This window comes from Ranitomeya variabilis, chromosome 2, assembly GCF_051348905.1.
Source record: "Ranitomeya variabilis isolate aRanVar5 chromosome 2, aRanVar5.hap1, whole genome shotgun sequence".
Taxonomy (NCBI): domain Eukaryota; kingdom Metazoa; phylum Chordata; class Amphibia; order Anura; family Dendrobatidae; genus Ranitomeya; species Ranitomeya variabilis.
In genome coordinates, this window is record NC_135233.1 from 1,018,857,459 (window position 1) to 1,018,870,136 (window position 12,678).

At 45.5% G+C, this 12,678-nt stretch overlaps 1 protein-coding gene across 4 annotated transcripts in view; it reads left to right on the forward strand.

The window, feature by feature from the left end:
* LOC143808546 (ephrin type-A receptor 3-like) overlaps positions 1 to 12,678 on the forward strand; it is a 401,286-nt gene that overhangs the window by 84,148 nt on the left and 304,460 nt on the right. For 2 of the 4 annotated variants that reach the window (XM_077291320.1, XM_077291319.1), the window contains exon 2: positions 1,485 to 1,532. The exons of the other annotated variants lie outside the window; for them this stretch is intronic. In XM_077291320.1, the coding sequence (XP_077147435.1) occupies positions 1,485 to 1,532 (48 nt within the window). The remainder of the gene's footprint in view (positions 1 to 1,484; positions 1,533 to 12,678) is intronic. 4 annotated transcript variants of the gene reach the window in all.

Sequence of the window (12,678 nt, forward strand, 5' to 3'; positions counted from 1 at the left end):
TGATTGGGGTAAAATTATAGCTTTAAATATATTGCACATGGATAAAACTTGATTGAGTTCTTCAATGAGATACCTGATGGGGTTCTTGCATTGTATGGCCTCACATACACTGTGATACTAGTCTCACTTTATAGAGCAAAATAAACTGTAGTCCACGAGGTGTTAGGGATGCCCTGCATGATTCTAGGCTAATTATTCCTTATCCATTATTTAAGTAGTAGTGTCAAAATCTAAAATACTATACAGATCATAATCTAGTATTGGTCCCTATCCTCAGTAGGGTTTTCTCAGTTGGTTCCTGTAATTATGTGATTATAAGTTTCCCTTACATTTAATATAAGTGAGTTATAGATAGAATAAGACTCCAAGAGAACACAATCCTACATATTATCATAGAGACATTGAAACCACCAACTAGGCAAGGATTTTAGACTGAGCATCCATACTGTGGCAGCTGCATGTAACCAGAATTTTGCCAATTGCTAACAAATTTTAACTCAGGTTTACTCGCAAAATTGTGCTGGCATTGACCACTGCACCATGATAGGATTTTGGCAACATAAAGTTCTTGCAGCGTTGGCAAGTTCTGCCTTTTTTGGTAGTTTGTAAGTTCGGAGGATTGTCTGCTACTCTGATAATCCATTGTCAATTACCATAGTTTCCCCATGTAATATAATAGCAGCTATACTCACCTCTGGTGCTGGTGTCATTCCAGCTATGTCGGCACCTGCTCTCCTGTGGCTCATGCAACATGACAATGTCACGGGAGCCCTGCAGCCAATTAGCATCGGCTTCGCTCTCACTTCTTTGGACACAACTGACATCCAATCCCTGATTGGCTGCATGGCGACATTGCTATGTCAAATGAGCCCTAGGGAGAGCAGGCTTTGACATTACTGGTATGATGCCTGCACCAGTGGTAAGTATAGCTGTTGTTATTTTCCAGGGGAGAACATTACGCATAGTTGTAAGTGACCAGGCAAATAATGATTACATAAAGATGAAAAAAACATAAGTGCGTAATAAAACCAAAGGTAAAACATTATAGAAAATTACACTTACATTGCATAACAGTAAGGACAGTCTCACATGTTCAACATTCACAGCCTGAGTATGGACTGCTATGTGTGGACCAGCCATGGGTCCATTGACCCTAACTCAACAACCTCTAAGGCATACATAAGGCTGTTGAGTTTGGGTGGGGAGAGCTGAGGTGGACCCAGACACCAAGGCCCACCATACCCAGAAAGTGTATGTCATCTTTATGAAGCTGACTTTACATGTATGTTCAAACCAGCACTGGATAAAGACAATCCACCAAACTCTACTTACAGTAGAATACTATGGAACTCAACTTAGGTCTATAGGTATGAGTAAATTGTCATCCCCTCCAGGGAATATATTGTTCGAGTCTGAGGTGTCTATCATCTTTTCTTATTGACACTTTTTAGACAAATGACATCTCTTTGTTTTTCTTAATACAGTAATGAAGTCTGATGTACTGCACCCCTGTGTTCTTACATCATGTTCAGGTGAGAAACACTCATGGAGATACAACATCCCATAGTGGTCATATGTCTGTCATAGAACTCACCACCACACTATAGATCAACGTTGGTCTATTGGCTTTCTTCATCCATTGTGGCCATGTACGGTACATTGTTCTGTTTAATGCACAAATCCATTTAATGATGATATGCAAACTGCAGATCTCTGGTCCAGTAATGATGGTTCTTATGAGATACTATGGATGTAGCAATGATTTCAGAAACTATACATCCAGTATTACCTGTTCCATGCCTGTTCTCAACAGTTGGCTCCTATAGCAGTATGGGTGCTGATTTATTGTAACAAGGTATTTGTAACTTATTAGCAGTGCATAAGAAAGAGGGATCCAGCATTCTTCTGAAAATTAAAAAAAATACGCTTTTATTGTCTACAAATTGGAGGCCAACTCAAACCAGCAAGAGATTCATGTGTCTCATTTTGAGCAAACAAATGATTTAAGAACATTTGTTTTTTTGAAATGATGAATGATGATGATGAAGCACTTGCTTGTGATCTGTATATTATCTTTTATCTTCGGAAGAGTGTTCCTTTTCTTATGCTACATGCTGTATGAAATGCCGCATCTTGTCCATGCAGTTACTCCCAGGGTGATTTTATTTCTCTGATTAGCTTTATTAACACTGCAATATTTAAAAATGTTAAACCTGCAGTGTTGTACATGCAGATTAGACAGAATTACTCCAGCATGGAGTCTATTTCTCTTTATTAGTCCTGCCTTGGATCTAATAATTTCACTTCCCTGGTCGTGATTGACAGCCTGCATACAGTACATGTTAGGATACGACCATTATGCAGTGTCATGCTGGTGATTTGCATGGTTTGTAAGCACAGTCCTACTCACTGCGTGCACTGCTCTGCTCCTCCCAGTGTCAGACCATTTTGTTGAACTGCCTCTTGCAAATACTTCTGGCACTGCTACATCCACCTGTTTCTGGAGAGTGTTTACCCTGCTATTGAGACGCAGTGAGTCCACACCTACCGTATCACATGCAAGCTGTCAATCACAGCCAGGGAAGCATGATTAAAAGATCCAAGGCAAGACTAAGCCAGGGGAAGAATCTCCTCACTGGATTCGTTATATCTCATTTACTTAAGTGACATTGCAGGACAAAACTATATTATTATTATTATTATTATAGCGCCATTTATTCCATTGCGCTTTACATTCTTCAGAGATTGCATCATTGATAAGTTACATCAAACACCTTATTAGAATAAAGAAATCTGCATGCCCAATGGTATAATAGTGGTTGGGTACAATCAAGGGACCTGACAGTTTAGACATAAAAGCGAAGGCAGCTCACCCAACACAAGATAATTATAGCCTTCAGCATGGAGGAATCCTCTCCCCTCAACGTGGCAACAAGTAGATCCAAGTAAGAAAGTCCTTTTCTGTAGATTCCATTTAAAATAAGAGTTTATTCCAGCAAACTTGAAATGGTGACATCTTCTGATACATCCAAAGTATAACTGACACATTCCTACAAGTTGCAGACTGCAACTCAGCTCTTATTCATGGATCCATGAATAAAAACTGGGTCGCAGTCTGAAATGCTTAGGAATTTGCCAATTATACTTTGGATGTATCAGAGAATATCATCTTTTTAACTTTGCTGGAATAAACTCTTATTTTAAATGGAACTTATGGCTTGAGGACTTTCTTACTTGGACCTGACAAGTGTCCTTTTAATATTAGGAGTCTGTAGGCATCTATTTCCTCAGACATAGGTATTTGCTTATAAAGCAGGCCATACCTACATTATTATATTGCCAATAACATATGTCATTCCTCCTTCAAACATTTTGAAGCCATTCATGAATTGAATTCTGTGTTTTAGAAGATACTTGTATTTCCAATGAAATAACAATTCTGAACCATCTTTACTTAGAGCTCTTTGCTGTTTCTTTATTATTCCTTCTAGAAATTGATGAAAAAATGACCAAATGGGTGTTATTTTTCCCCTTGTGAAAAAGGGTGTGTCCCTAACACAGTAAAACAATACCGATTGGATAGTATCGGAGTGGGAAGAGAAACACCCCTGGCTAGTAGCGCGCAGCTCCAATTAACTCATACATTTTCAATAGAAATAACAGAGGAATGGCATATATTATACAGTCATGGCCAAAAATGTTGGCACCCTTGAAATTGTTCCAGAAAATGAAGTATTTCTCCCAGAAAATTATTGCAATTATAGATGTTTCATTATACAGTACACATGTTTATTTCCTTTGTGTGTACAACACAAAAATACAGAAAAAAAGACAAATTGACCATAATTTCACTCAAAAAAAACAAAACGGTCCGGACAAAATTGTTGGCACCTTTCGAAAATTGTGGGTAAACAACTTTGCTCGATTAAGCTCACCTGTGGCAGTATGAAAACAACACCTGAAACCAGATAAAAAGGGGAGAAGACTTAATATTTGCATTGTGTGTCCATGTGTGCCATACTAAGCATGGAAAACAGAAAGAGGAAAAGAGAACTGTCTAGGGACTTGAAGACCAAAATTATTGAAAAATATCAGCAACCTCAAGGTTACAAGTCCATCCCAGATATCTTGATGTTCCTTTGTTTACGGTACACAACATAATAAAGAAGTTTACAACCCATGGCACTGTGGCTAATCTCTCTGGATATGGATGGCAAAGAAAAATTGCTTAAAGGTTGCAACGCAAAATAGTTTGGATGGTGGATAAGCAGCCCCAATCAAGTTTCAAAGAAATTTGAGCTGTTCTGCAGGCTCTGGGTGCATCAGTGTCAGTGCAAACTATCCATCGATATTTGAAATGAAATGATAAATGAAACCCTATGCCAGGTGACCAAGGAGGACTCCCTTGCTGACTGCAGCTTGCCAAAATGTGAGTTAACCAAAATCCTTCTTTCAAAGCATGTCGTGTCCAGATAAGACAAAGATTAAGCTTTTTGGTAAAGAACATCATTCTACTGCTTATCAAAAACATAATGTGGCCTACAAAGAAAATAGCACAGTACCTAGAGTCAAATATGGTGCAGGTTCAAAAATGTTTTGGGGTTGTTTTGCTGCCTCTGGCCCTCAGTGCCTTGACTGTGTGCAAGGCGTCATCAAATATGAAGATTAACAAAGGAATCACAATGTAGTGCCTAGTGTCAGAAAGCTGGATTTGTGTCCTAGGTCATCGGTTTTCCAGTAGGACAAAAAATCCAAATACACTTCAAGAAGCACCAAGAAATGGATGAAAATTTAGTGTGGTGCCCCTGGGGTCCAGTCAGCACAGAGGTACTGCACCTCACCCAGAGGGGAGGAGCTAATTAGGAGGGAAAGTTAGTCAAACTGTGAGAGAGGTGGAGCTGAGCAGACATGAGGGTCTGCAGCTCCTGACAGATGGAACAGAGAAGTGTGAGAGAGAGATATTGAAGGGAGCTCCCAGAAGGACAGAAGGGGTCCTAGGGGCACAGGTAGTGCAGAAGCCACCTGTGGGGCTCGTATCCAGATGTGGAGGGACCAGGTCACAGACAGGGGACCGGCTCCAACTTAGTGGAATGCCTCAAGCACAGCCACATCCACCCATACTTTGCCAAAAAGGCAGCCGTATAGAATCCAGGGGATTCAGAGAATATCGCCCGATAAGGTTCGTGGCTGCTGGCCTGGGACACTGTGGGTAAGGCACTAAGCAGGATAAGTGGAAAGCCAGTGTAGTGAGATGGCCAGAGAAAGGCACACGAAAGGAGTTCTGGAAAGGTGTATCCCAATCTACCTTGCAATTTGCTGGACCACTGACATATAGAACACAGCATCTGGCTAGTGTTTGTGGACTGGAGAACTGTGAATAAAAGTGGAAACTGCACATTACTGTTTCTTTGCATAATTTCTACAACACCTGCCCGGCCTAACACAACCACCGTCATCTCATCATTTATTCATACAGTTGCCCTTAGGTCTAGCTCTATCTGTGTAGAGCTGTACCAACTCTGCTGTATCACCATAAGCCCCAACGGACTCTGCAGCAGCGTCGGCTAAGGCCTCTTTTACATTAGCGTCGTGCACTGCACGTCGCTATGCGTCGTTTTGCAGAAAAAACGCATCCTGCAAAATTGCTTGCAGGATGTGTTTTTTCTCCATAGACTTTTATTAGCGATGCAGTGCAATGCATTGCCACACGTCGCAACCGTCGTGCGACGGTTGCGTTGTGTTGCGTCGGACCGTCACCACCAAAAAACGTTGCATGTAACGTTTTTTGGTGCGTCGTGTGCAGCATTTCCGACCGCACATGCGCGGCCGGAACTCCGCCCCCTCCTCCCCAGAGCTCAGAATGGGGCAGCAGATGCGTGGAAAAACAGCATCCACTGCGCCTGTTGTGCGGCGCTTCCACAGTATGCATTGATACGTCGCAACGTCGCATTGCGACGTGCATCGTACAACGCTCGTGTGAAAGTAGCCGAACACCTTTATTGCCGAGTACTACAGGTGGCGTCACAAACAAATCCCCTTTCCCATAAACTTTATTACACCTTTATTTGTACTTCCAGAGCCATTGTTCAGGTCACCGCTGCCATGACCACTTCCCCTTTAAGAACTGTCTGACCTGGCCCGAGTACTCCACGGCCCTTCGGGGTGCTCCAAAAGCACTGGAGAGTTAAATGGCTAGCAATGAGTCCAGATCTAAATTCCATTGAACGCCTGTGAAGATCTTAAAATTGTTGTTGGGAGAAGGTGCCTTCAAATATGAGAGACATGGAGCAGAAGAGTCCAAAAGAAGAATGGTCCAAAATTCCAGTTGAGATGTGTTAATTCCAGTTGAGAAGCTTGTTAATAGTTAAAGGAAGCGATTGATTGAAGTTAATTAATCCAAAGGGCGTGTAACAAAATATTAAGTTGAGGGTGCCAACAACTTTGTTCGACCCATTTTTGGGGTTTTATGTGAAATTATGTCCAATTTGCCTTTTTTTTCTCTGTTTTTCCAATACACACAAAGGAAATGAACATATGTAAAGCAAAACATGCGTAATTGCAATAATTTATTGGGAGAAATACTTCATTTTCTGGAGCAGTTTCAAGATTGTTTATCATAGTAAAAAGACTTAAAATTATGTTCATTAGATATGTATTAAATGGATGAAGTCATCCAAAAACAGACATACATACACAAAAAAACTGATAATCAATGTATAAATCAAAAAGGGACTTGCTACCTATGTCCTACACTAAAGCCTATACTTTTGCCTACCTACCAACAGAGTTTGGCACCCTAGGGAATACGATAGTGGCGCCCCCACTCCTCAAAGACTCTCCCTGTTAGTCCTAGATGTCCCTGATAAAGGGAAAGGGTTAGCAGGTAGAAGAAATGAGAAAAACTGGGATACTAAGATATGTCAGCTGGACTACCTGTATTGAACTAGTGTAGTATTACTATGTCCAAAACACATACCTAACAGTAGTGAATGTATGCCACTCCTGGTATGACACCCCTTTTTTTGTATGTCTTACTTATTAGTCTACCTACTTTCTACTACCTACTTCCTCCATTTTTTATCATATTGCTTTGCTGGTTATTCGCCCTAGAAACCAGGGCTTTATAGGGATAGAAGGGGCAGCCGTCGATGAGAGGGGGAGCTACTGACGCTTTTGATAGGGTGCCAACCTCCGCTGGTAGGCAGGAACAAACTTCAGGGTATATGTAGGGCTAAGGTTGCTGGTTATTGAGTTTGGTCATCTATGACACTGGTATACATTCACCACTATTAGGTACTCTCTCCTCCCATTCCTGCCTAGTCAGATTTAGTTTTTTCACTATATGTGTTTAGGACATAGTAATACTACACCCTTTATCAGGGTCATCTTGGACTAACAGGGAGAGCCATTGAGGAGCGGGGGCATCACTATTGTATCCCCTAAGGCTTCTTTCACATTTCCGTCTTCTGGGGGCCGTCGCAATCCTTAGTTATGGCAAAAAACGGATCCTGCAAATGTGCCCCCAGGATCCGTTTTTTTGCCATTGACTTGAACTAACGACGGACTGCGACGGATGGACACACGTCGCATCCGTCATGCGACGGATGCGTTGTGTTTTTCCGGTCCGTCGAGATGAAAAAACGTTCAATGTAACGTTTTTTCGCCCATCGAATCCGCCAGTTCCGACCGTGCATGCGCAGCCGGAACTCCGCCCCCTCCTCCCCGGAACTCACAATGGGCAGCGGATGCATCGTAAGACTGCATCCGCTGCCCACGTTGTGCACAATTGTGCACAACTTCCGTCGGTACATCGGGCCGACTGTTTGTGACGGCCCCGTACCGGCGGAAATGTGAAAGAAGCCTAAGGTGCCAACCTCCACTGGTAGGTAGGCAAAAGTGTAGGCTTTAATGTATGGCATAGGTAGCAAGCCCCTTTTTGATTTATACATTGATTATCTGTTTCTTTTTGTGTATGCATGTCTGTTTTTGGATGACTTCATCCTTTTAATACATATCTAATAAACATAATTTTTGGTCTTTTTCTATAAAAGGCACATTCAAGGTTGCCAACATTTTGGGCCCATGACTGTAGGTAGAGATGAAACATTCATTTGATGTGAATTATTTATGAGCGAGTATACTATTTCCTCGGGTTTTCCTGAGCACGCTCGGGTGGTCTCCGAGTATTTGTGACTGCTCGGAGATTTAGTTTTTGTCACGCAGATGCATGATTTATGGCTGCTAGCCAGCCTGAGTACATGTGGGGGTTGCCTGGTTGCTAGGGAATCCCCCACATGTATTCAAGCTGTCTAGCAGCTGCAAATCATGCAGATGCGTCAACAAAAACTAAACCTCGGAGCACACCGAAATACTCGGAGACCACCCGAGCATGCTCCGGAAAACCTGAGCAGCAAGTATACTCGCTCATCACTAATGTCAATCAATCTTCATGTAGAATTTTTAGGAATTTGCAGAACATGTCAGCGCTCACGGCCTAGAATCAGAGATAGGGAGAGAAAGTCATATCACACTGACAAAACTATACAGATAGTGTGTGACAGCACAGTAGTATAAAAGATTAGTTTGTGAGGAACAGGCTGTTGATTACTACCCTTTACCCATAGCCATGTATGATGAAGTCACTTTCATATTTCTAAGGTTGCATTTACGTAAAAGAGCTTGAAAAAGACTGGATACAGTGCTATGGGATGGCAGATAATCATATACGTGTTTTCAGGGCAAGGTGAGGATTGCAATTATTTTTGATTATCCACAAATTGAATTTCATAGGTGCAGGAATTGCAATTACATCCAGGCCCTAGAGCCTGGAGGGGAAGTCCCGAAAGGTCCCTATGGTCCATATGAAAAGACTATAATAATAATCATAAAGACTCATGATATTTAGGGCCCTGTTGTAGATTTTGTACTGAGACTCAGGAGCTTCAGGTTACACACAAAGAACAAAACAATATTACAAACCAAATAAATGCTTCTATTGTAAATACATAATATTAAAAAATTGGAGATGAGAGTAAACCAAAAAGACGGATGGAAAAAACACACATTGGACAAAACCTGTATTATAACTGTATCCTGAATATGACAATACAGGGTGTATCATATCTTTAGTAAGACATTTTTACAACCTGTTTGAGACATGGTTAAGTACAACATATTAGTTAACCTATAATATAACGGTAGGAGCGTCACTCTGTCCGAAGCCTTTATGGACTGCGCAAGCACGACGCTCCTAGCGTTAGATTATAGCCAGTGTCCGTATTCTAGAAAAAAAAAATGGCGCCGGAAAGCGCGGACTGCACAGGCGCCGATTCCAGGATCAGGGGGACATTTAGGAACCGTAAACAGGGGACGTGGGGACACGGTGGACTTGATCCCACCCTCATGATGCTGTGGCAGTTCATGCCACAGCAATTTATTACTTACACCACCTGATTCCGGCCCATGAATGTCCCTCTGCTCCTGGAATCGGCGTCTGCGCAGTCCGTGCTTTCCGGTGCCATTTTCTTGAAGACTGCAGTGTGTCTTCAAGAAAATGGCGCCGGAAAGTGCGGACTGCGCATGCGCCAATTCCGGGAGCACGGGGACATTTATCAGCCGGAAACAGGGGGCGTGTGGACAGATCCCGCACTCAGGATGCAGCAATTCTAACTTACGCCACCTGATTCCGGGGCATGAATGTCCCTCTGCTCCCGGAATCGGCGCCTGGGCAGTCCGTGCTTTCCGCCGCCATTTTCTTGGATACTGCAGTGTGTCTTCAAGAAAATGGCGCGCACTCACCACAGCCACGCACAGCCGCCCGCACTCAGCACCGCCACGCACAGCCACCCGCGCTCAGCACAGCCACGCACAGCCGCCCACACTCAGCACAGCCACACACAGCCTCCCGCACTCAGCACAGCCACGCACAGCCACCCGCACTCAGCACAGCCACGCACAGCCGCCCGCACTCAGCACAGCCACACACAGCTGCCCGCACTCAGCACAGCCACGCACAGCCGCCCGCACTCAGCACCGCCACGCACAGCCGCCCGCACTCAGCACAGCCACGCACAGCCGCCCACACTCAGCACAGCCACACACAGCCGCCCGCACTAAGGACAGCCATGCACAGCCGCCCGCACTCAGCACAGCCACGCACAGCCGCCCGCACTCAGCACAGCCACACACAGCCGCCCGCACTCAGCACAGCCACGCACAGCCGCCCGCACTCAGCACCGCCACGCACAGCTACCCGCGCTCAGCACAGCCACGCACAGCCGCCCACACTCAGCAGAGCCACGCACAGCCGCCCGCACTCAGCAGAGCCACGCACAGCCGCCCACACTCAGCACCGCCATGCACAGCCACCCGCACTCAGCACCGCCACGCACAGCCACCCGCACTCAGCACCGCCATGCACAGCCGCCCACACTCAGCACCACCACGCACTCAGCACCGCCACGCACAGCCGCCCGCACTCAGCACCGCCACGCACAGCCGCCCGCACTCAGCAGCGCCACGCACAGCCGCCCGCACTCAGCAGCGCCACGCACAGCCGCCCGCACTCAGCACACCCACCAGCACTCAGCACAGCCGCCCGCACTTGGCACCGCCACGCACAGCCGCCCGCACTCAGCACCGCCACGCACAGCCGCCCGCACTCAGCACAGCCGCACGCACTCAGCCCAGCCGCCCGCCCTCTGCCCAGCCGCCCGCCCTCTGCCCAGCCGCCAGCACTCAGCACAGCCGCCCGCACTCAGCACAGCCGCTCGCACTCAGCACAGCCGCACTCGGGCAGTAGAGCTGGAGAGAGAAAGATGGGAGCAACATATGGCAGAATGGAAACAGGAACAGGCAGAATGGGTGCAGCACATTACAACAGAATGGGGGCACAGGATGGGAGCAGCACATGATAGAATAGGGGCACAGGATGGGAGCAGCACATGACAGAATGGGGGCGCAGGATGGGAGCAGCACATGACAGAATGATTGCACACGATGGGAGCAGCACATGACAGAATGGGGGCACAGGATGGGAGCAGCACATGACACAATGGGGGCACACACATGACAGGATGGGGGTGTAGGATGCAGCAGCATATGACAGGATGGGGGCGCAGGATGGGAGCACATGACAGGATGGGGACGCAGGATGGAGCAGCACATGATAGGATGGGGACGCAGGATGGAGCAGCACATGATAGGATGGGGACGCAGGATGGAGCAGCACATGACAGGATGGGAGCAGCACATGACAGAATGGGGGCACAGGATGGGAGCAGCACATGACACAATGGGGGCACGCACATGACAGGATGGGGGTGTAGGATGCAGCAGCATATGACAGGATGGGGGCGCAGGATGGGAGCACATGACAGGATGGGGACGCAGGATGGAGCAGCACATGATAGGATGGGACGCAGGATGGAGCAGCACATGATAGGATGGGGGCGCAGGATTGAGCAGCACATGACAGGATGCGAGAGCAAGATGTGAGCAGCACATACCAGGATGGAGACCATATACCAATATAAATGCTTGCCACCCGGGCGTAGAACGGGTTCAATAGCTAGTACTAAATAAAGAGCATAGTGCTCATAACCAAAGTTTCTGGACAGATACAGGGCAAATAATGAATCACACACATCTCTGGGAGTTCCTCTGTCCCTGATTGACCATAGGATATATGAAATTAATGGAATAATGTGAAGTGGACAATCTCCTAAGGACAATCAGGGACAGTGTCATGCACATCATAGCTCTAGGGAACTAAATACAGCAACATGTAAATTAACAATATAAGAGCCTCAAATAAGCATAAATACCCAATGTGCAGTTCCGTCCAACGTCTTGCCGTGTGAAGGCCGTATATTATGTGGTTTTTTTTAGTTTTTCTATGTTAGCTGGTTTTGGATTTCGTATGACCTCCATGATTTTTTAAGGACATCGCTGAGTCTTCTAGCCATGGAATGCACAAGCTTGTGACATATTGCAACGTCTTCCTTTGTAGTCGGCACTCATGCATGCCATTCCTCTGCAGCATACACCGTATTGTGTCACAGGAAACTCTCTTTAGGTGTTAACGTCCGTGGTGAGCCTGGATGTCTCTGTGAGATGGTTGCAGTTCCATCTTTGTTACATTTCTGTATCACTTTTACTACATTATTCTGACTGATAAGTAGTGTTGAGCGATACCTTCCGATATTCAAAAGTATCGGTATCGGATTGGATCGGCCGATATCCAAAAAATATCGGATATCGCCGATACTGATACCCGATACTAATACAAGTCAATGGGACACAAATATCGGAAGCTATCCTGGATGGTTCCCAGGGTCTGAAGGAGAGGAGACTCTCCTTCAGGCCCTGGGATCCATATTCATGTAAAAAATAAAGAATAAAAATAAAAAATATGGATATACTCACCCCTCCGACGGACCCTGGCTCTCACCGGTGCAAGCGTCTGCCTCCGTTCCTAAGAATGCAGTGAGTGAAGGACCTTCGATGATGTCGCAGTCACATGAGCGGTCACGTAACCAATCACAAGACCGCGACGTCATCGCAGGTCCTACACTCACTGCATTCTTAGGAACGGAGGCTGCCGGTTGCACCGCTGAGGTCCAGGGTCCGTCGGAGGGGTGAGTATATCCATATTTTTTATTTTTATTCTTTATTTTT